Source organism: Gouania willdenowi, chromosome 1, assembly GCF_900634775.1.
Source record: "Gouania willdenowi chromosome 1, fGouWil2.1, whole genome shotgun sequence".
Lineage (NCBI taxonomy): Eukaryota > Metazoa > Chordata > Actinopteri > Blenniiformes > Gobiesocidae > Gouania > Gouania willdenowi.
The window spans coordinates 1,069,526-1,094,445 of NC_041044.1; the positions used below are offsets into that span (position 1 = coordinate 1,069,526).

The window sequence follows — 24,920 nt, forward strand, 5'->3', positions numbered from 1 at the left end:
GCGCCCTGTCCAGGGTGTACCCTTACCTAGCGCCGAGTGTGAGCTGGAGATAGGCACCAGGAGACCCCCACTACCCTGAAAAACAGGAACAAGCAGGTCTGAAAATGGATGGATGGATACCGCTGGCAATAACAAAGTTCTGAGATGAACCGGAATACGAATAAGTGAGTTTAGTTTAGTTTAGTTTAGCTAGGCTGGCTCTTTGTGGGGACATGGGACTCCTCTACAGAGAGAAGAAGAACGCTTTGGTTTCAAATGACTTTTGTTTTGAAAAGTGTGAAAGGGAAGTGACTCTTGTCGTGCGTCAGTCTTTACTTCCGTGACATAGCGCTGTGTGTGTGTGGCTAAATCTCGTGTGATCCTGAAGATGAACACGGTTCTGTCCAGAGCGAACTCTCTGTTCGCCTTCTCTCTCAGTGTCATGGCGGCGCTGACGTTCGGCTGCTTCATTACCACGGCCTTCAAGGACCGGAGAGTGCCCGTGCGCGTGCACGTTTCTAAAGTCATGCTGTGAGTCAGCGTTAGCTTACACACACACACACACACACACACACACAGTGAGCAGGTGTGCTGTTACCATGGTCACCATGGTCCTATCTTTGTGTCATGGCTCTGAATGTGTTTGTTTTTTCTTTCCAACAGGAAGAACGTTGATGACTTCACAGGACCAAGAGAACGGAGTGACCTGGGCTTCATCACATTTGACCTCTCAGCTGATATCCTTTACCATATATATAATATATAGGCCTTTATCATAGATATCTACAATAATATAGGCTTTTACCATAGATATCTATGTCTCTTACACCAGGGGTCACCAACATGGTGCCCGCGGGCCCCAGGTAGCCCACATGCACCATGTAAGGGGCCCTCAGGCCTCTTCTAACAGAGCACTATATTAACCAATGAGCTTTGTCTAAAATCTGATTTATTTGTCAAACTTCTCAAACTCAGAGATAAATACAGGTCAGAGCAGTAATAGAGTACATACTGCACTTAATACGTTTTTGTATTATATTAACCGTCTTTAAATATGTTGAAGTGTTGCAGATAGGATTTAAAGAAGCTGCAGATTGTGATGTGTATTAAAAAAATGCAAAGTGGATTTTTTCAAAAATAATAGAAAAATGTAAAAATTTTACAAATTTTAAATGAGTATAATTGCATAGTATACGACAAAAAAAAAAGTGTTGCATGTTCAAACATGTTATGTTTTTAAGTTACTGCTAATTTTCCTTCTTATTTGAGTATTTGAGTGAAACCATATTTATGTCGTGTAAACACTTTAACTCTAAACACATCTACAGCCCATCTTTGACTGGAACGTCAAGCAGCTCTTCCTCTACCTGTCAGCGGAGTACGCCACCAAGAGCAACGTGAGACACACACGTACACACACTCCAACACACTGATTACCGCTACTGTCCGGTGCGGTAATCAGTGTGTTAAGGACCCACAGAATATTTTGTACTATAACGATCTGAAATCTGAAACCAGATTCTGAAAAATTAAAGTTTCTAATTTCATCAGAAAAAAAAAGTTTTGCGCTTGCATCGTTCTTCTGTAATCATCAGTTGAATAGAGGCAAGTTTCACACAAATCACCAGTTTGTGACAAAAAGCTGAAAAAAATGTCTTTTGCCGGAGGTGACACCTCCGATGTCGGGGTGAAAGTTCGATGTGTGGGTGTGTGTGTGTGTATGTGTATGTGATGTCTGGGGTGGGTTTGGACGTGCTCTGGCCTTCGAGATTAAACTGAGGCCAACTGACATTCCTTTAGAGAAGCTGTATTATGGGAGTATGGGCTGTATGCCACCACAGTTTCCTTCTATAAAACTATAAAAACAACACTGAGATCAGGCTTTTGATAGCAACATTATTATTATTTTACTATCTATGTCAGAGTTGAATGGATTTCTTACTGTATTTTGGCGTTCCTCCAAGTCTCTCCCCCATCATTCTGCAGTGTCACCGTTTGGCCCCTTTTGATGGTTTTCTCTCACCATCACCACACTGTCAATAGTCCACATAGTTCCACACATGCTCTGGTTGAGTGTGAGCTGGTGGGAACTTCAGCATCAACTCTCGTAGCGCCATTTTCTGTCTCGTAACCTCCTTTCCTCTCCCTCTGAGCTCTGCTCATCACAGGTGATCTCTCATCTAAAGGTGCTCTGCTGCAACCTACAGGTCACCAGTGGTTACTACATCACATTACAGCTTAGATTTGGATGAGGGACCTCCGCCAGGGTGTATTCTAGTAATCTCTGTCATAAAACACAAATGACAAGTTTTCTCGTCAATGGCATTGTGTGTTAAGAGCGTTTGCCTGTCTGTGGATTGAGACGTACGCTTTTTTCTCATCTGTCTGTCTGTCTGTCTGTCTCAGGCTCTGAACCAGGTGGTTCTGTGGGACAAGATTGTTCTTCGAGGAGAAAATCCCAAACTGAACCTCAGGGACATGAAGTCCAAATATTTCTTCTTTGATGACGGGAACGGGCTCAGGTACCACATGCGCGCACACACACACACAGCTCTGCTTCTGCTCTGTGTGGGACCGTGGGAACGCTGCAAGTGTGACATTATTTTTATCCTGATCAGTTTTTCATTGGTAAATGAAGCATTGTGATCTAAACGGCGGAAACAGGACCTGATTAATCAGTCATGTGATGAGTTATAGGTGAATTTAGCTGAAGACATAATAAACACAGGCAATGGACATTAAGCCATTTTAAAGTGTTTTTGATATATTTATTATCTAAAGTGTGTGGACTGAGGCAGATATAAACATTATATTTCCGTGTGTGTCTGTTGTGTAGTTGTTCTAAGTGTACACAGGGGGGCAGACCTCACCTGCTCAGTAACTGATCCTCCACACAACGTTTAAGTCCAGTTTTCACACGTTCATAAAAAAACATCTTTGTTTTGCTCCTCCTTAGATGTGAAGATAGATGATTTAAACCTTGGAAACATTAATTTATTAGGGGGCATGCACCAGCGGTGCTAGGAACGCTATTGTAATCGTAAGGATTTCTATTATTATTATTATGTTTCCCCCGGTAAAAGTGGTGCTGCAGGCTAAACCGTGCAAGGTAGGGCGGTGCCCTTTGGTGGTTGGGTCCAGACCTCCTCGCGTACCTTAGACGCAAAAATTCACATATCTGCCAGCAGGTGGTGCTATAACAAAGGTCAATGCGTTTTGGCCAGTAACTCCCACATCGTTTGTTGCGAATTTAAAACCTTCATATCCACAGATTCCTTAATAGTACAGAATCACCTGGGCTTGGCCACGCCCATTTCCGCCGAAACTTTTGTTGGAGCAAAATCGCAAAAACTGGAAAACCTACTTCTTCGAACTCTTCCTTGGGAGTGAAACTTGGCACGTAGAGTCTTCAGTTGGACGTGATATACAGTTATTAAAAAAATTTGGTTAGGGCAAAATATGCTCAAAATACTAACGAGTAAAGTTTTCTAGCTAGCTATTAAAACGTGAATCTCGGTCAAAATAAATGCTAACACCAAATCTGAGATCCATGGTTGACATGTGACTGAGGAAATGCGTCAAATTTAAATAATATAGGCCACTAGGGGGCGCTACAAATAACGAATATTTATAACTCTCAAATGGCAAGACCAATTTTTACCAAATTTGAAGGGTATGATATTGTGTCCCTCCTGAGGCCATATCTCAAATTTATTCACGATTGGTCAAAGTGGGCGTGGCTTATTACATCATAACATATAAATAAACAAACATTTATTTCTGCTGAATTATTATGTTGAGGGCAGTGAAATTTACAGGGTAGATATAGAAGACCACACAGACCACCCATACCAAAAATGGCACCACTAGGTGGCGCTATAATTGCAAAAACATTTTGGCATTTAACTTTCACAATTTAATTCACATCTTCAGAAATTTCATATCCCATAGTTCCCTATATAGAGTCACTACACATCAAAACCTACTTTTTAAAATTCCTCTTTGGGGTTTTGTCCAATCAGTGTGAAACTTGGCACGTAGAGTCTTCAGTTGGACTTGATCTAAAGTTGATAAAATAATTTTGTTGGCTCAAAATATGCGAGAATAATTACTGAGTAAAATTTTCTAGCGAGCTGTAAAAATGCATAACGGTTGCATATCTTGGTCAAAATAAATGCTAACAACAACAAATCTGAGATCCTTTGTTGCCATGTGATTGTAAGGGTATGAGAATTTTTTTTTTTAATTTACGCCACAAGGGGCGCTGCAAATATGGGAAATTTATATCTCTTAAATGGCATGACCGATTTTTACCCAATTTGGTGGGTATGACCATTGGTCATTCCTGGGACCATATCTCAAAGTTAATTGCGATTGGTTATAGTGGGCGTGGCTTATTACTACATAACATATAAATAAACAAACCTTTAGTAATATGTTGAGGGCTGTGAAATTTACAGTATAAAGCCCGACGATTAATTGTTGATGAATTGTTTGAAAACACTGACATTCTATGTATACAGGAAACTTTACTTTCGAAACAAGACCTGGACAAACTTCACTCTATTAATTTTGACTTCCACGGGGCAGGGGAGTCCTCAACAGACTTGAGTTTGGGGATAGTGCATGGTAGAATATCTGGAGGTGTGGCCATAATGTGGCACAAAAAATATGATCCAGTTATTAGTGTGATCAGACTGAATGTTGATTGGTGTATAGGTGTTAAAGTTACCAACGACAATTAAGTTTTTATTATTCTGAATGTTTACACACCATTTGAATGTCATGATAATGAAGCTGAATTTCTATGAAAACTTGCATTTATTGGCTCTTTTATTGAGGAAAGTGAATGCACTTGTATTTATGTAATGGTTGACTTTAATGCCGACATCTCTGATGTGAAGTCCATGTTTGGCCAGCATTTAATTAAATTTTGTGAGGACAATAAGCTAAACTTGTCAAGTAAGGTTCTCTTACCGAGTGATAGCTACACATATGTCAGTGAAGCCTGGCATACAACTTCATGGCTTGATCACTGCATAAGCTCTGCAGATGCTCATGAGGGTATAGTGGACTTTGAGATTCTGTATGGGACGGCAACTGCGGATCACATGCCTGTCTTTGTTTCACTAAATACAGAGAGTCTACCTGCTATAAGAGCTAATGATAACAAACTAGGGATGGGAAAGTAGAGTGGGCAAAGCTCAGATTGTGATCTACAGTACTATTAATATCTGACAGAAATCAATCTTGAATATTCCCATTCCTTACAATGGTTTAACGTGTGCCAATATTAATTGTGATAACCCGAATCACAGGGAGGATGTGTGTAAGATGTGTGATTTAGTTGTGGCTGGACTAAAAGACTCAAGCATACCATTTTGTAAAAGAAGTGTCAAACAAAATGCCCGACCCGGAAGGAATGAGCATGAGGAAACGCCACCAGCAGCCTAAAGTGGCCTTCACAAGCTAGGTAGCTGCAGGTAAACCAAGGACCGGACCTGTAATTGAGCATAAAAAAACAGATGGATAAACAATTTAAATATGCTGTGCGGTACATAAAAAGGACGGAGCACAATCTGAGGGCTGACTCTTTAGTCTGAAAACTGTTGCAAAATAATGTGCAAGACTTTTGGAAAGAAGTCCAGGTCATAAATGCTTCTAAAGTTCCTCTACTATTTACTGTTGAAGGAGTCACTGAGCGTGATAATGTTGTGGCGCTGTGGAGAAAGCATTACAGTGATATATTCAATTGTGTAAAAAGTAAAAACTTTAGTATTGGTGACATACCCAATGACAATGTGGTTGTCACTACTGAGGAGGTAACTGAAGCCATTAGCAAACTATTAATGGGCAAATCTTGTGGTTCAGATCAAATCACAGCAGAGCACTTGAAATTTGCGGGTCATAGAGTTATGGTATTACTTGCTTTATGTTTATTTATTTATTTATTCAGTTCATTTCTGACATGGTTGCAATCACAGAAATTCACTTTGACATTCAGAGCAGAAATCACATTGTCCGTTTTTTTTGCATGCCGGAAAGGGCGACGGAAAAAGGCAGTTTGCTTATCTAGATCCGTCCCCTGCTTTGAACACAGAAAATTTTACATCAAAGCTCGTTTCTTTCCTGGTCAAACATTCTTATCTTCTTCATACCACAATTTCATCTTTTCATTTGTTTTTTTTTTTCCTTTTTTGTGTGATGTGTTCTCATCTGCAGTCATTGTTCCTGTTATTACTCCTCCTCACTCTTGTTGTTATCCGTATCCCCTCGGGCTTTCTTTTCCAGACGTTGTTTACATTCCTCCAGCTGTGTTGATCCTGTATGCGTGTAGGAATATCCTCCGCGTCTTCTCCTTAAATCTTGTCAGATTTTCGGATTGTTGTCTCTGCATCAAGGTTATTCCAGAGGTTCATGGCTCTATACACAGTACTATGTTTCCCAATGTTGGATTTAACCCTGTCTAGTTTAAACACGTTATGTCTGAAGTCATAGGCATTTTGTTTGTATGTGAAACATTTTTGTATCTCAATCTCAGTCTTTTATTTGTATAGCGCCAAATCATAACCAATGGTATCGCAAGACACTTTACAGTAGAGCAGTCTTAAGGACGGACTCTTCATTTTATGGATACACACATATGCATATATACGTATATACACATACATATGTATCCCACACCCAACATGAATTCATCATGGCGGCAAGGAAAACCTTCTGTTAAGCAGCAGGAACCTTGTGTGGATCCCATTCCTATGATGAACAGCCATCCACGTTATGCTGTGTTGGGTGTGTGCAGAGAAAAGGGTGGAGACAGAGTTGTTGAGACTCTGTAACTCCACACTGAGGATCCCACGGACCTGCAAGACAAAAGCCAGAAGGAGTACAGGAGCAAACACACAAGGGAAGAAGCAGACATAGAGGGAGTGTTTGAAAGAGGAATGGGACCCTCTCCGGTCCCTCTCTAACCTAAATGACCTCTCTCTTAACGCCCTCTCCAACCTCTCTCCAACCGAGCATGCCAGACCCCCCCCTGGCAGTTTATGCCTATTGCATCTTAATTATGAGCTATGAGCTGGTTCCTAACTAAAAGCTTTACCAAAGAGGAATGTTTTGAGCCTAACCTTAAAGGTAGAGAGGGTGTCTGCCCCCCGAACCGTGGTTGGTAGATGGTTCCAGAGAAGTGGGGCCTGATAACTGAAAGCTCTTCCTCCTATACTACTTCTAGAGACAAATGGAACAACGAGTAGTCCAGCATTTTGAGAGCGTAGTGTTCTGGGGGGATTGTATGGCACTACAAGCTCCTTGAGATAGACTGGTGCCTGTCCATTTAGGGCTTTATAAGTGAGAAGAAGAATCTTGAATTCTATTCTATATTTTATGGGAAGCCAATGCAGAGAGGCTAATACAGGAGTAATGTGATCTCTTCTCCTAGTTTTAGTCAGTACACGTGCTGCAGCATTTTGAACCAGCTGAAGTGTCTTAAGCGACTTGCTCGGGCAGCCTGCTAAAAGAGAATTACAATAATCCAGTCTAGAGGTAACAAAAGCATGGACTAGTTTTTCGGCGTCACCCTGAGACAGGATAGATCTGATTTTAGCAATGTTACGGAGATGAAAGAAGGCAGTTCTTGAAGTTTGTTTTATGTGAGAGTTGAAGGATAAGTCCTGATCAAATAGAACCCCAAGGTTTCTAACAGTTGTGCTTCGTGCCAGAGTAATGCCATCTAGGGCAGTTAGGCTAGCATAGGTTTCTCTAAGGTGTCGCGGCCCCAGTACAATGACCTCAGTCTTGTCTGAGTTGAGAAGAAGAAAATTTTGGTCCATCCAGGCCCTAATGTCCTTTAGACAGGCCTCAAGTTTAGATAGCTGATTTGTCTCACCTGGCTTCATTGATACATACAGTTGGGTATCATCAGCATAGCAGTGAAAGTTAACAGAGTATTTTCTCATAACATTACCAAGGGGGATCATATAGATACAGAAGAGGATTGGACCTAGCACAGAGCCCTGAGGAACCCCGTAGCTTACTTTAGTGTACACAGAAGACTTATTATTCACGTGTACAAACTGGTATCTATCAGATAGGTAGGACTTAAACCAGTTTAGGGCAGTCCCTGTGATTCCAAGTAATTCCTCTAATCTCTCTAGTAGAATATAGTGATCTATAGTGTCAAAAGCTGCACTATACTGTACTACCACATCAGACTGTATCTGATGTGGTAGTTTTTTAAATGAAGCCCTAAATGCGTGTATTTGTGTGTTGTAGTGTATTATTTCTTGTAGTTTTAGGTATTTTGCCTTTTCAAATAATTCGTTTGTGTGTGCGTTGTGTGGTGCTTTATGTAAAATTCTTATAGCTTTTTTTTGTAGTTTAAATAGTGGTTCAAGATACGTTTTGTAGTTATTTCCCCATATTTCGGAGCAGTAATTTAAATGCGATGCTATGAGTGAAGAATAGATTGTTTGAAGTGATTTGGTTTGTAGGATTTGTTGAAGCTTCCATAGGATGTAACTGCTTTTGGCAACTTTGTTTTTAACTATTTGTATATGTTTTTTCCAGGTCAGCTTGTCGTCCATCCACACTCCTAGTGCCCTATATTCTTTTACTTGTTCTATTATTTCCATGTTTAGTTTCAGTCTTATATCTCCTGTTATTTTTCTCTTTCCAAATTTGATGAATTTTGTTTTACTGACATTTAGGGCTAGTTTATTTACATCTAACCATGTTTGAATTTTTGTTAGTTCTTCATTTGTTGACTCTATTAGAGTTTTAATGTCTTTGCCTGAGCATAGGATGGTCGTATCATCTGCAAACAACGTTAGTTTGAGGCTATGTGAGACTTTGAAAATGTCGTTTATGTATAAAATGAACAGTTTTGGCCCTAAAATTGAACCCTGTGGAACACCACATTGTATGGTTTGGCATTTTGATGTGTGTTCTTCAAAGTCAACATATTGTCTCCTATTTGTCATATATAGTAGCTTTTAATCCATTTTAAGGCGTTGTACTTTATTCTGTAATTTTGAAGTTTTCCTTCAAGAATATCATGATTCATTGTGTCAAAGGCTTTTTTTAGGTCCAGAAAAATTCCGAATACAAATAGTTTTTTTTCTAATGCTTCTCTTATATTCTCCGTGATGTCAATTATAGCCATTGCTGTTGAACGTCCTTTTCTAAACCCATATTGTCCTTCATGTAGTATATTATTGTCTTCTATAAATTTGTTGAGTCTAAAAGAGCTTTTCCAGAATTTTCGATAATTGTGGTAATATTGATATAGGTCGATAATTAGTGAAATTACATTTTTCTCCACCCTTGTAAATTGGTCAGATTTTTGCAATTTTCATTTTTTCTGGGAAAACCCCATTCTTGAATGATAGATTACTTATATGTGTTAATGGTGGGGTTATTTCAGCTGTTATGGTTTTTATTAGACTCATAGTTAGATTATTAACGTCTCTGGATTTTTTTGAGGTACAGGTTGTGATTATTCTGTCCACCTCTGCTTCTGTTACTTCTTCGAGTACAAAGTACTTATCAATGTCTTTCTTCTCATTGTCAAAATGGTTCCATTTAAGTGTTGGGTGTTTATTTATCCCTTTCTCTATGTCTTTTCCAGTATTTATGAAAAAACTGTTGTTCTTGTGCTATTTTGTTTTTATTCTATTCTTTTACGTTGTTTATTATAAAGTGGTCTGCATTTTTTTCTTTGCCTTTGCGCATGGTTATGGAGTTTATAATTTCCCACAATTTTTTGTTTTTATTGTCTTTTAATTGTTTTTCATAATATTCTCTTTTTTTCTCTTAGTAAATTATTGACTTTGTTTCTGTATTTTTTATAACGTACTTCTGCTTTCAATGTTTTTTCTGTAACATATCTTTTATATAATGTGTTTTTCTTTTTGCATACGTTGGCTATTTTCTTATTAATCCATGGTACTTTGTTTGTTTTACTTTTGATTGTTATTTGTTTCAAAGGGCAGCATTTATCGTATATTGTTGTTATTGTGTCTGTAAATGTGTCATATGCTACGTTCACGTCTTCATTGAAAACACTCTCCCACGTCTCTCTTTTTATCTGTTGTTTAAAGTTTTCTAGTTGTTTTTCTCCTTCCAGTCTTCTGTATGTCAATGAGTTATGATTTTCAAGGTTCGTCTTCTCGTTAGTGTTTAGTATTGTAAATATTGGTAAATGATCAGAGATGTCATTTATTAATATACCACTCGTTAGATCTGAGTTTTGTATGTTTGTGAAGATGTTATCTATCAGTGTTGAGCTGTGTTTATTAATTCTGGTTGGTTTCGTTATGAGAGGTTTTAATCCATTTGTGTACATAAAATTAGTAAAGTCTTCAATGTGTGTATTTTTTTAAAGGATTTAAAATGTTTATATTGAAGTCTCCACATATCAGTAATCTCTTATATTTAGTTTCTTCTATCATTTTAGTTAGTTTCTCATTAAATATGTCTATTTTACAGTCAGGTGCACGATACAAACAGATTAATATCTTACGTCCCTCTGGACTTGTAATTTTCACTGTTATACATTCCATCACTCCTTCCACGGTTAAACTCATCGATTCTATAATCTCCATCTCAATATTTTCTTTTCACTGCAATGTTAACTCATGGTATATTGTTCTATGCTGTCTGTTGTACTTGTGCCTGTAGTGAAGGATAAAACAGGGAAAATCTCCAGTATTAACAACCACAGGCCTGTGTGATATCAAAGGTCTTTGAAATTGTACTCGTGGATAGATTCAAGAAATATGTTATCATCACTGATGAGCAATTTGGTTTTAAAAGTCAACATGGAACTGATATGTGCATCTATGCCCTGACAGAGGCTGTGAGGAAGTACAGAGGACAGAACTCCACCATGTTTATGTGCTTCTTGGATGCATTAACCATGGCAAACTGTGAGAGGGGTTCCTCCCTACCTAACCCTAGGTTTTTGGTACACGCATCAAACAATGCAGGTTAGATGGGGAAGTGCGACATCAAGACCTTTTTTTGTGACTAATGGGGTGAGGCAGGGTGGGATCTTGTCACAGATGCTTTTTAACCTTTACATGGACGATCTCTCCCAAAGATTGAACAACTGTAATACTGGCTGTATGATAGGGAACGGCTGTTAAACCATCTACTTTACACTGATGACCTGCTCATCATGTCACCCTACTCTGCAGGCCTGCAGCAACTGCTTAAAGTGTGCACTGAATATGATGAACAATATGACATCAGGTTTAACACTATAAAGAGTGTGTGATGATTGTGAGCACTAAGGAGTGTAAGGCTGTATTTCCCATGTTCCACTTGTCAGAAGAGGAGCTGGTGGTTGTGGAAAAAGTCAAATACTTCGGTCACGTGATCAGGAGTGCTATTTCTGATAATGATGACATTCAGAGGCAGTACTGTAAATTGTATGCACAAGCTAACATGCTGGTGCAAAAATTTAGTATGTGTACAACAAATGTAAAAATAGCTTTGTTTAAAGCCTACTGCACACCACTCTACACTGCCCACTAGTGGTGCTGCTACACAAAGGCTACATTCCATAAGCTACAAGTAGCATACAATGATGCTCTCAGGATTCTTTTGAAAGTTCCTCACTGGGAAAGTACCAGTCTGCTGTTTATACAGAATAATGTGACCACATTAAATGCTGTAATAAGAAATATAGTTTATAAATGTATGATAGGTTCATGGACTCACATAATGAAATGATAATTGCTCTTATACGGAATGACCAGAGCAGTATCAGGTACAGCTCAGAGCTCTGGAGTAAGTGCTTATATGGACTATAATAGTGATATTCTCTGTTACGTTTGGTTGTGTTACAGGGCCAATAAAAATATAACCCTCACGCTGTCTTGGAACGTTGTTCCCAACGCCGGAATCCTGCCTCTGGTGGTCGGAAGTGGACAAGTCAGCCTCCCGTTCCCAGACATGTACGAGACTACCAAGAGCTACTGATCACACACACAGTCCAACAGCTGTTCTGTTTTGTAATAAAAGTGGTTTTGGAAACTGTGGCATGGTCTTCATTTGTTTGAGATAAACAGAATTCAGACTAAATGTTCCTGGAGGTAAGCTGTCCTGCTTGTAGCCCCATCCCAATCATGTCAAAGGTGATACGATCCGATATAACGGCTATTAAAAATGGAACGATCACGCTGCATTTTGGATTATCTATATATTTGATTATCTACAGGGCTTTAAATTAACACCAGCTAATTGCGGTGGGTAACATTGTAGCGTTACTAGCTATTTTGGCTGGTGAAGAAGGAAACAGATACCACTGCATCTGTTTGAATCAACAGGCTGCATGGCTACGTGTTACGTTAGTGTGATTGTTATGGTTTGGTATCAGAAGACAAACGAAATGGTGCAAAACCAACAATAAAAGCTGAAATTAAGTTAGAAACAAACAAACGTGGTGAGATATATTAGCAAAACGTGTCATGGCAAATTTGCGGTTGACCTCATTTGGAGACATGATTTATTGCTCTGGTTGAGTGATGGAGTCCAGGCGAGGCATTGATGATTTTATAAAAAAAGGTTTATTATAAAACTAAGTAAAAAAAAAAAAGAGTACAAAGTGGAACAAAAATTGGTGACCGCCCGGCCAGGCGATCCGATGACAGAGTGAAACACAGTTCTAACTCAACACGTATATTCCCCCCTCCCTCCTCCCCCCCAGGAGATACAGAGTACAGGCTGGAGGTGATAGGAGAGAGTGAAAAGAGACAGTTTCTTCTTTGGGTCAAAACAACCAGTTCTGGTATCTGCTGGTTGTCATGGGAGTGGAGGTGTGTGTGTGAATGGATGTGTATGGGGTGTGTATGTGTGACTGTGAGTGTGTGTAGGCATGTGAGTGCGTACACAGAGGGTGCCTGTGCGTCTCGACGTGCTTTTGAAGAGATGGCCTGACCCAGAGCTAGAAGCAATGGAAAGTTACAACCCAAGGCTTAAGGATTAAAATATGAGTAAATATATTATTAAGCATAACTAATAATTTTGCCATAACACATGTTTTCTCTACAGTACATGTAATTCTTATTGATTAGTGATTACTTCTATTCTTAACATCAGTGTTTCAGGAATCCAATTTTCATCTGAGTGAAGTTAGTTTATTACGTTAGGAGAAAATACTTTATAAAAGGTTCATTTCTCCGACACACCAAAAGTTCCATATTGCACCTGCATTGTTTTTAAATTAAATGTTTATATTTTCACCATTTACGCTTGAATCTATTCTATGGCTCATAATGTAGTTTATTTTGGCTGGAAAAGCATGTGGTTGGTGTAAAATGTGTTTAGCTGATAACTTTAAGGATCTACTCGCCTACTAAAATGTTTAATTAAAGCCCTGATTGTATGGTGAAGGTAAATAAATTATCTGTGGAAATTGTAGGCCCATTGGTTCTAATCTCACTGGTCCATCTCTGGGATGTTGATCGGTTACTGCTCCTCGGGGAGGGGTTAAATACACAGAACACAGCTTTACATATATGACAATAAAGTTTGTTACTGTACTTAAGTAGTTCTTTCTGGTATCTGTACTTTACTTGAGTATTTTGGAGACTTTTTACTTTCAGTCCTTTTTTAAACATATCTGTACTTTCTACTCCTTACATTTTAAAAATGAGCTTATGTTTAAGACCTTCTAAGTTGACGTCACGACGTAAAAAGAAGCAAAATGTTGTTTGAGCTTTTTTCTGTTAGACAGGTCCATTAGTTTAACGGTTAACATTTTCACCTTTTTAAAAATGTTAAACTCAGGGTTTGAGTATTTGGATTTTTTTCTTTAAACTTTTTACTTAGAAATTTCATCAGGTGTTCAAAAGTAACAGATTGTATTTATTTCCATGTACCAGTTTTCTACAAGTTATAAAAAAAAATAAAACTGTTTTATTATTGAAAGGACATTTATTCTACTTTTTACTTCAGTACATTCAGTCGCATGTACTTTTTTTTTTTACTTTTACTCAAGTAAGGGAGGAAATTTAATACTTTTAACAGAGTAATTTTTTATTATTTTATATTTATACTTGAGTACTGAAGACTAGTACTTTTGCCACTTCTGAGTATAATATATATTCTATGTTAAACCAGTGTTTGTTTTAGCCGTGAGGTAGTCTGAGAGGGAGGAGCTCACATTCTTATAGGGTAGGAGGAGCCAGGATTGTCAGGAGGAGGAGTTTGATAACGTAAGAAAAATCTAACTGTCCCGTTTAAAGCTGACTTTTTACACTTTGTTTCACTGAATGAGGCTAAATGTAGCTAAACCATTAGAAAGTGATTTTTCATAATACTGCACCTTTAAGTGGTTCAAAGAATAATTACAGTAGGTTTTTCCAACTTTGGGGTTACCTGAAATGTCTAGTAATTGATAAGAACAAAAATGCAGATTTTTATATATATTTTTAATTATTACATTTGTATTGTTTACTGCACACAATATCAAACACTTTCACTGTCTCAAATATAAATGTAGTTCAAATAAAATGCAGTAAAAAAAAATCTCGTCTCTGTGCACGTACACTGTATAAGAAACACAGTGAAAAACTAAATGTTGAGAACAAAATGGGGTCACGACCTGAAAAAAGGTTGGAAACCACTGAGTTACAGTTTAAAGCGCTTTAAATCATTCAAAATGAGAAACACCAAAAAAAAGTTAAAGACCCACTGGATTAAATGATACGTTTGTTTTTTATTCCGTCTGCTCAAAGTCTTAGAAAATGTTTCTGTGACACGTGTGATCTACTAAAATATAAAGTGTTGCTTTACAGCTGTTAAACAATGACGAAGGTGGTGCACATCAGTCCAACCTCTGGATCAGTTTTTCCTCCATCATGCAGTAGAGGGCCACGTGGGACAGGTCTGAGATGAAGGCGTCACACGCCCTCCTAGTGACACCTTTACAGCCTCTGAGATCCAGGAGCGTCAGAGAGGACAGACGCTTCAGGAAGGTCAGACAGCTGTCAGTCAGCTCACTGCATCCTACACACACACACACACACACACACACACACATTACTCCACCACTTTGATCTATTTGGTTGATCTTGGTGTTTCTGAGTATGAGAAAGCTAAATATTCAACTCTTAACTCAAAGGAGCTTCTTTTTTACCATTTCTAGCAAAAGATAATGAAAAGTATAGATAGACCAGGACATAGGCTTTTGGGACATTGATAGTTAAATTGCAGCATAGAACACATCTCACAAAAAGTGTGAAAAAGGGATGTTTGTTCTCTTGTATTGTTGGAGTATGATTGTACTTTGGGGGCTTAGTCTTCCAAAGTCATTTAGTTTGGTGGTGAAGGGGTGTTCACCAGTGCTGAGTCATTAATTATGATTGCATCAGCCTTTGGTTCCATGTCAGGTATTGATGTCAATCATCCATATTGGCCAGATCTGCACATATTTATTGCAAAACATACATTTTCAGTACTGACAGGAGGCTAAAAGTGTTCAGCACTTTGCTTGTATTTTAACTTATTTAACTTCTATTTTCTATGCTTGGGACATGTTTTCAGTTTCAGATGATTTAAGAATGTTTTTTCATCCGACAATTACATATGAAAACATATCAGAGTCAAATGTTTATTGAGGATCCATCGCTGTTGAAAGGTTGGCTTTCAATTATAATTGTAATCGTGTAATTGGTAATTAATTACAATTATGACATAATTATAACTGTAATTATAAGTAGAAAATCTGTTGCTGTTATAATAATCTAATTGTAACTAGTACAGTGCCCATCGGAAGTATGCATTCAAGTATTTTTGAGAAAGTAATTGTATTTGACTTTCAGGGAAAAATAACAATTGTAATTGGAAAAAATGTGATTCACCGTCATCATAACTGGGTTGTAATTGAATATGGATAATTAAAGTCATAATTGTAATTGATCCTGACCTGCCAGTGTGAGGTGTGTGATGTGGTTGCGAATGTGAGTCCCTGGAGCAGCCAGGAGGCTGATGGACGAGTCGTAGATGTTCCTACAGTGAGAAATGTCCAGTCTCTGGAGCTGAGGCATGTGTCTCTGGATCAGCCTGAGGGACGACTCACTCACACACACACCTGACATACACAGGGTGTGTGTGTACCTCAGCCTGCTACGGGATGACTCCAGCCCTACACACACAGTACACACACATTATAACACAGACGTTAAAAAGCCTGGTACATGCTTCAGCGTCAGGACCTACGCCGTCATCGTGATGCAGAGGTTGGCCCGCATCGCTATGCAATTCACCGCCATGCCACTAGGGGGTTGTGTGTGTGTGTGTGTGTGTGTGTGTGTGTGTGGTTTCAGAGGAGCATTAAAAAAGCCCTTGTTCATCTTCCAGTCACAGAAAAGAATGTTTTTTAAGCATCTGAAAATGTTATTTTTTTATGGATTATTACTAACCTACTGTACCTAACCATGTGTATTTAGTCGGACACAGACATGAAAACAACAGTTTCAAAATGTGCACCTTATTGTTCAATATAAACATATGCAACATGCAAACAAAGTATAAAAGTGTATTGAGCGCAGTCACGCTGGGGTCTAGGGGGCCCACCCCGCCCCCCCGTAGAGCAGAGAGGGAGCAGTGAAATAAAACTCATTTCAAACATAACATCATGTCTGCTCCTCTGGCCTCCACAGATACACTCACACAGGTTCTCGGTTCTCTCTGTGTCTCAACCCGCTGAAGAAACAACTCTCGCATCGCTACGCAAAAAGTTGAAACATGGCGGTGTGACTGGAGAAGGCAGTGACCGGGGCTGAGGTTTGGAGCTGACCAATCACAGCGCTTATGTTTATGTCTAAACCTACGCAGAGAACCATATATCAGGATTAACACGCACACATTGACTCACTGACCTGGTGGGAGGATCATCTCTTTGATCTGAGGGTCACTCACACCTTCACACCAGCGCAGGTCCAGCAGACGCAGGTGGGGGAGTGTGGGGGAGACCATGGCTGACAGACAGGTCCAGGACTGACCAGCAACCCTCAGCTCCCTCAGCCCTGCTCACACACACACACACACACTGAGGATGCAGTGAGAGGAGCACAGAGCAGGTGGGCGTGGCCTGTGTACCTGGCAGTCTGGTGAGCAGACAGGTGAGCTGCCTCTTAGCCAGAGGAGTCCAGGACAGGTCCAGGGAGGAGGGCTGACGTTTGACGATGCCGGCCAGGGCCTGGTTACTGAGGGGGCTGCAGCGGCTCACGTCCACGTGGCTCCACAGACGTTTGTCACAGCTCCTGCCAAGGGCGGGGCCAATTACATTTTGAAATTACAATTACGTCTTAAATTATCCATGTTCAGTTACAACTCAATTATGATTACTTGGACCAGCATTTTTTCCAATTACAATGATTATTTTCCCCCTGAAAGACAATTACAATTACATTCTCAAATACTAAAATTCAATTGCAATTAATCACAATTACTAAGCCATTAATAAAAAAAAACTCTTGTTAACCATGACCTTCATCTTGCGTTAGCTTTCTGTTAGCACCACTAATGCTAACGGGTCAGTTTGAACCATGGCTTTAAAGGCAGGGGAGGCAATTTTCAAAAACTAGCATGATTTTGAAAGTAGCATCCTCCAGTCCTACACTTTTACCCCCTCCCCTCTATAAGCTCGCCCTTCACTCACATGCATGAGCACCGCTGCTGTGGACCTCAGCTCATTGCTTATATTGTGTAGAAACTTTGCATAATCTCATGTCTCATTCAGCAGTAAGTAAACACTAAACTTTATCATTATATATGGTAAAAAACGTGACTAACTGTCAGCAGTGATGATCTTTGAGTGTGAGCTTGTGCACGCGAGGGGTCGAGAACGAGCAGGGAGATGTGATTGGTTCATAAAAAACTAACCGTCTTTTTTTCAATGTTTGAAGTTTTTACAGGTTTACAGCTGCTACAGTTCTTTGTTCCTTTTTCAGAGCACATGTTAATGTATGGTTAATGTATGGTTAATGTATGGTTAATACATGGTTAATGCATGGTTAATGTATGGTTAATGTATGGTTAATACATGGTTAATGCATGGTTAATGTATGGTTAATGTATGGTTAATGTATGGTTAATACATGGTTAATACATGGTTAATGTATGGTTAATGTATGGTTAATACATGGTTAATACATGGTTAATGTATGGTTAATGTATGGTTAATACATGGTTAATGCATGGTTAATGTATGGTTAATGTATGGTTAATACATGGTTAATGCATGGTTAATGTATGGTTAATGTATGGTTAATACATGGTTAATACATGGTTAATACATGGTTAATGCATGGTTAATGTATGGTTAATGTATGGTTAATACATGGTTAATACATGGTTAATGTATGGTTAATGTATGGTTAATGCATGGTTAATGTATGGTTAATGTATGGTTAATGTATGGTTAATATCAGTGGCGGATGCTTTAAGACTACAAGGGAACCTCAGCTTCCCCTAAAATCAGTGGTCAAATATGTAGTGTTGTGTGTACATTTCATTGACTAAATATATGACAGAACACATGTATGTTTAGTTCAGAATCAGCTTCTTATAACAGGAAACTGACAGTGACAGCGTGACGTTCTTCATTCATTACCGCAGCGTCACAGTGTTAATAAACAGTGGTGAAGTTCAGCTTCAATTGACTTCAATGGGACAGGATTTAGGGGTTGATCCACTGCAGTCAAACTAGACGCTCATTGGATAAATGCTCGGTTATGACGCACTTAGTCCCGCCCATCGGACGCCGGGCTTCACAGGAGGTCTATGGAGCAGTGGGCTGGATCTGTCTGTTCCGGACGCTGGAATAATGGATGATGATTGGATGATCTGTCTCAGGCTAATTCAATTTTGATTGACAGCGAAATGAGCCAATCAGAGAGTATGACGTTGTAAGCACACAGGCGGGTTTTTCAAATATTTCAGTCCGTTGCTCTGTGTTGACACGGAGACTTTGCTGATCCTCTCATAGCGAATCAACTTCTGACAAACCTAGTGTCTGTTTTTGGTGTTTGTGGAGACTGTTACTGCTTGTGTTGTGAGACTTTTGACCAAACACTCACACTCCAGCGCACAGCAGCTACGCGTGTGCGCGCGCGTGTGTGATAATCTACAAATAGTTGTTGACAACAAAATGTGAATTCTACTAGAATTCACATTTAAATAAACAGATACATTTTCTGAAGTAGGCAGAAAATGAGCTTCCCCTGCATGAAAGACCAGCAACCGCCACTGGTTAATACATGGTTAATGTACGGTTAATGTACGGTTAATACATGGTTAATGCATGGTTAATGCATGGTTAATGCATGGTTAATACATGGTTAATGTATGGTTAATGTACGGTTAATACATGGTAAATACATGGTTAATACATGGTTAATGTATGGTTAATGTATGGTTAATGTATGGTTAATACATGGTTAATGTATGGTTAATACATGGTTAATGTATGGTTAATGTACGGTTAATACATGGTAAATACATGGTTAATACATGGTAAATACGTGGTTAATGTATGGTTAATGTGTGGTAAATGCATGGTTAATGTATGGTTAATACATGGTTAATGTATGGTTAATGTATGGTTAATGTATGGTTAATGTATGGTTAATGTATGGTTAATGTACGGTTAATACATGGTAAATACATGGTTAATGTATGGTCAATACATGGTTAATACATGGTAAATACATGGTTAATACATGGTAAATACGTGGTTAATACATGGTAAATACGTGGTTAATGTATGGTTAATGTGTGGTTAATGTATGGTTAATGTATGGTTAATGTATGGTTAATACATGGTTAATGTATGGTTAATACATGGTTAATACATGATTAATGTATGGTTAATACATGATTAATACATGGTTATTGTATGGTTAATACATGATTAATGTATGGTTAATACATGATTAATACATGGTTATTGTATGGTTAATACATGATTAATGTATGGTTAATACATGGTTAATACATGGTTATTGTATGGTTAATACATGATTAATGTATGGTGAGGGACGTACCATTTGTACCAGGCCTTACACACAGTCATGCAGGCCAGCAGCTCAGCTCTGCTCAGGAACCTAAACACCGACACCCACATCTCCCTCTCACCCCCCCTCTCACTGCCCACGTTCTTAAAGGAGGGCAGACTGAGCAGAGACGAAGGTGACAGAGCGCTGGACGCCGCCACGGCACCTTCATCATCCTCTGAGGAAGACGCAGAGCGAGCAGTGGCAGCTCTATCACGCAGACGAGGCCTGAAACAGAGATAAACACTTCACTTGTAGAAATCAGGGTTGGGGTCAATTATAATTGTACTTGCATAATTGATCATTAATGATGACTAGTACAGTGCCCGTCGAAAGTATGCATTCATGTAGGAGCATAAGGGGTATATTTGCATATTTTTGTATCTTTCTGTTGTGTTTTTGTGCATTTTTTGTATAATAGTTTTTTGTTGCCATTGCAGTGTGATTCTGGAATCTTTTTGTGTATTTTTGTATCTTTTTTATTGTAGTTTTGTGCATTTCTGTTGTTATTTTGTGTATTTTGAGTCATTTTCATATGTTTGTTGTTGTTTGGTGTATTTTTCTGTAATGTATGTATTTTGGAGCCTTTTTGTATATTTTTATGCATTTCTGTTGTCATTTTGTGTACTTTTTGTATAAATATTGTTTAGTTTTTAGTTTTATTTTACTCATTTAGTATATTTTTATTATAAATACTGTGTGTGTGTGTGTGTGTGTGTGTGTGTGTGTGTGTGTGTGTGTGTGTGTGTGTGTGTGTGTGTGTGTGTGTGTCAGCCATCTCCTCCGTGCGTTATCCATCACACATGCACACACGCTTCTTGCACATAAACCATCGCAGGTTGTTAAGAGAGACACGGTAACTACGGTAGCCAGTTAAGTCAACTATTCATCATCATGTATGTCTATGCTGTACAACCTCTTGACTAACAGAGAAAGTCTGTCACACCAGAGCCACCACTGGATAAGTCTGTGTAGAGCCCTGATAATAATTAATATGTTGATAGGGATATAATATTAATAGTGAAAGTAGTAATAGTAATAAAAGTAATGTTGTAATGATATTAATGGTAATAATTGCAATAACAAAATATAATGTACTAAATACAATATTAAATAATAAACAATATTAAATATTTACAAGGTAATATAATGATAATAATACAATGAGAACACCAGTAACTATAATAAAAAAATATATTAATAATGAAAAAGAATATGATGGTAATTATAAGAATAGCAATAACTTCAATACAATAGTAAAATTATACAATAGCAAAATAATAAAATAAAAATCCAGTAACTATAATACAATAAAAACATAAAATAATAAAGTAATAGCAATAATAATAATACAATGAGAATACCAGTAACTATAAGATAAAAGAATAATACAAAAAAAGAATAATATAAGAATAGCAATAACAATAATATAATACTGTGTGTGTGTGTGTGTGTGTGTGTGTGCGTGCGTGCGTGAAAAAGGGAGACCCGAAAGTAACACAAAAAATAAATGTTTTACAACACCAAAGTCGCAAATCTCTCTCAACGGCTCTGTGTGAGTTCACCATGTACATCCCGATGTAGTGCACGCACGCGCATCAGCCGTGTGTGTGTGTGTGTTTACATTGCAGCTGCTAGCATCTTTCTTAGCACATAGTAGAATATGAAAAGAAACACTCACCGTTGCGCAGAACAAACAATAATCATAGTGGACCATCCGCTCACAATAACGTTACATTCCTCTGTCTGAAGAAGCAGAATGTTTGCGATAAGATAACGACCATCAGCACAGGCACCGCCCACACTCATGTAGACGAAGGAGGAAGTGAAGTGTGTGACCCGAGATTTAAAGTAAGTTTGAAATCACGGGAATAATATTAAATAACTATGAAATATTAACTTATTAACGTTTTTAATATCTTTTTTTTGTTTTTAACCCAAACAACTGCAACACGGTGACGTCATGAACCCGGAACCGGAAGTGGCGCACTCTTACCGAGGGAGCCGTAATTATAAAATTAATGTTTTGACCGTTTTGCATCACCAAATTACTCCAAGATAACAGCTGCACACATTTGGGGTATTTGGAACGTGGATGAATAGCAGTTGATTCACAGTCCATCTGTTTCGCCTTCAAAATGGATGCCGGAAGTCATCTCTCAACACATGGTGCGCTAGCGCCCCCTCACACCCTGAGGTCAAAAGCTGAATAGGTTTCATTTCGGGGCCCTCCAGAAGTGAAATAAAATTAAAATAAACATTTTGAAATGACCAAATTACTCCAAAATAACAGATACAACCACTCGGGGTATTTGGAACCCGTCGACCGAGTTTCAGGTCCAACTGGCACTGCGTCAGGGAGATATTTGCTCCACACACAAACTCACTCACACACATCCACACACACACACACACACACACACACACACACAGACCTCCCCTGAATTATAGTATAGATTATGGCATAATTATAACTGAAATTGCAATTGAAAAAAATGTTGCTGTCATAATTGTAATTGTAACTCCACTGTAAAGCTGTTCTAAATACATTTAATTACAGTTACATCTTGGGCTGCAGACCAGGGTACACTGCCACTACGTTCACTCTGTGGGGTCTTAATACACAATTCAGATTTATTTCAAAAAGTCAGATTTTTTGTGTGGTCGTCGTTCACATTACATTAAAAAAATATTACATTAAATAATAATAAATATTGAATTCTTTTTCGATCAGTTTAGAATATGAATGAAATACGACCCTGAAGTGACACAAAATAGGTCCAAAGGTGACCCATGACCCTACAATGTTTACGTTAGTAAATGTGGAGGCGTTTACGTTAGTATATGTGGAGGCGTTTACGTTAGTATATGTGGAAGCGTTTACGTTAGTATATGTGGAGGCAATTTACGCTAGTATATGTGGAGGCGTTTACATTAGTATATGTGAAGGCGTTTACGTTAGTAAATGTGGAGAAGTTACATTAGTAACGAGGCGTTTACGTTAGTAAATGAGAAGGAGTTTACATTAGTAAAAAAGCGGGCGTTTACATTAGTAAATGTGGAGAAGTTTCGATAGTAAATGTGGAGACGTTTACGTTAGTAAATGTGGAGGCGTTTACGTTAGTAAATGTGGAGAAGTTACATTAGTAACGAGGCGTTTACGTTAGTAAATGTGGAGGAGTTTCGTTAGTAAATGTGGAGGCGTTTACGTTGGTATATGTGGAGGCGTTTACGTTAGTATATGTGGAGGCGTTTACGTTGGTATATGTGGAGGCGTTTACGTTAGCATATGGGAATACGTTTACGTTAGCATATGTAGAGGCGTGTACGTTAGTATATGTGGAGGCGTGTACATTAGTATATGTGGAGGCGTTTACGTTAGTATATGTGGAGGCAATTTACGCTAGTATATGTGGAGGCGTTTACGTTAGTACATGTGGACTCGTTACGTTAGTAAATGTCGAGGCTTCTAAGTTAGTATATAAGGAGGTGTTTACATTAGTAAATGTGGAGATGTTTACGTTAGTAAATGTGGAGGCGTTACGTTAGTAAATGTGGAGGCGTTTACGTTAATATATGTGGACTCGTTACGTTAGTAAATGTGGAGGCATTTACATTAGTATGCATGGAGGCGTTACGTTAGTAAATGAGGAGGCGTTTAGGTTAGTAAATAAGGAGGCGTTTACGTTAGTAACTGTGGAGGTAATATGGAGGCGTTTAAGATAGTAAATATGGAGGTGTTCACGTTAGTAAATATAAAAAAAATTTAAATAAAAATGCTATTTTTATGTCGTGCATCAACAGATGTGCACAGTAAAGTGCACATTTGTAAAAATTTAGAGGTATCCCCCGGTGATTTAATCATGCTGCTGCAAAGTAGTAGCATTGCTGCTTTAACTATAGCCTGCTTCATGCTACCATAACAAATGGAGCCGACCAATACAACACACATCAAAATAACGATATAAAGAATAGTTTAGTCCGGTAGAATGTTTTATATTGCACTACGATATGTATTGTTATAGGGCACAGCATTCGTGTGCATGTGAGTTACCTGCCCGGTCCTCTCCGACTCAGGCCCCCCGCTGTGGGCGTTCCTTTAGCAGCTGCTCCTGGCCTGGAAGCCACAGCTGCTTCCAGCTTCGGAACAATGGAGCCTGAAAAAAAGAGGCTCAGTTAGAGAAAGAAAAACACTTCAGCATCACTCTGTCTCGAGGGTAGAGATGGAGAGCACAGTGGCCATCATTTATTATCCGTTTGTACATTCAGATCTGAGCGTACCTAATTCACGCAAGCTCCGATCAGATCTCACGTCTGGTCTGACCTTGTGTACGCAAACCCGAGTGTGTGGATTTGTGCTGCAGTACATAAAAATGTGACTGAGACTGAAAATAAAGTATTAAATGAGCCTCAGCTGTCATTTCAGCATAAGCAGACATACTTTCAGAACTAATAAATAAAATATAAAATAAAAAGAATCTAAAGAAATCCACATTATTACCAATACCTGCAAATAACAGGGATTTATGCTTTTAGGCTGTGGATGACTAACATTTCATTTAAACCATAATTTGTCTTTATTGATAATGTAAGTCAAACCTTAGCCTGAGTCCGTTCCAATATGGAAACTCATTTCACTTCCTCCATTATTCTATTTGTTTTTTTTACCTCAGCTGTGAAAATGATGATTTTCATCTCAGAAACGTTTATTTATTTGCCAATGTTTGTTTGACCTCTGGCTGAAGTTAGAGAGAAATCAAGGACCGTTGAAGGACTTCCACCCAAAATTCCTTCTATCCTCAGGGTTTGTGTGTCTTCAACGGTCTGTGATTTACTCTTGTAATAAAAAGCTGCTAAATGATGTAAAAATCAGGCTGA

At 38.6% G+C, this 24,920-nt stretch overlaps 2 protein-coding genes across 5 annotated transcripts in view; one reads left to right on the forward strand and one right to left on the reverse strand.

Annotated features, from left to right (window-relative positions):
- Positions 1–295: 295 nt before the first annotated feature.
- Positions 296–12,020, forward strand: spcs3 (signal peptidase complex subunit 3). The gene is made up of 5 exons (XM_028450104.1): positions 296–510; positions 643–716; positions 1,300–1,376; positions 2,386–2,501; positions 11,829–12,020. The coding sequence occupies exons 1-5, from the start codon at positions 368–370 to the stop codon at positions 11,959–11,961; spliced, it is 543 nt and encodes a 180-aa protein (XP_028305905.1). The 5' UTR covers positions 296–367; the 3' UTR covers positions 11,962–12,020.
- A 650-nt stretch (positions 12,021–12,670) lies between these two features.
- kdm2aa (lysine (K)-specific demethylase 2Aa) overlaps positions 12,671–24,920 on the reverse strand; it is a 45,976-nt gene continuing 33,726 nt past the window's right edge. For 2 of the 4 annotated variants that reach the window (XM_028453425.1, XM_028453500.1), the window contains 6 exons: positions 24,097–24,199; positions 20,034–20,270; positions 17,086–17,249; positions 16,866–17,012; positions 15,911–16,129; positions 12,671–14,991 (listed from right to left, as the gene is read on the reverse strand). In XM_028453425.1, the coding sequence (XP_028309226.1) occupies positions 14,810–14,991; positions 15,911–16,129; positions 16,866–17,012; positions 17,086–17,249; positions 20,034–20,270; positions 24,097–24,199 (1,052 nt within the window). In that variant the 3' untranslated portion in view covers positions 12,671–14,809. The remainder of the gene's footprint in view (positions 14,992–15,910; positions 16,130–16,865; positions 17,013–17,085; positions 17,250–20,033; positions 20,271–24,096; positions 24,200–24,920) is intronic. The other 2 variants (XM_028453258.1, XM_028453340.1) reach the window with 2 other exon arrangements.

What these genes read in the sequence shown, in the direction of transcription:
- spcs3 (XM_028450104.1), top strand. Translation starts at nt 368, where the DNA reads ATGAACACGGTTCTGTCCAGAGCGAACTCTCTGTTCGCCTTCTCTCTC. An exon ending in AGTACGCCACCAAGAGCAAC is followed by an intron (nt 1,377 to 2,385) that starts GTGAGACACACA and finishes TGTCTGTCTCAG; the next exon opens with GCTCTGAACCAGGTGGTTCT. An exon ending in GATGACGGGAACGGGCTCAG is followed by an intron (nt 2,502 to 11,828) that starts GTACCACATGCG and finishes GTTGTGTTACAG; the next exon opens with GGCCAATAAAAATATAACCC.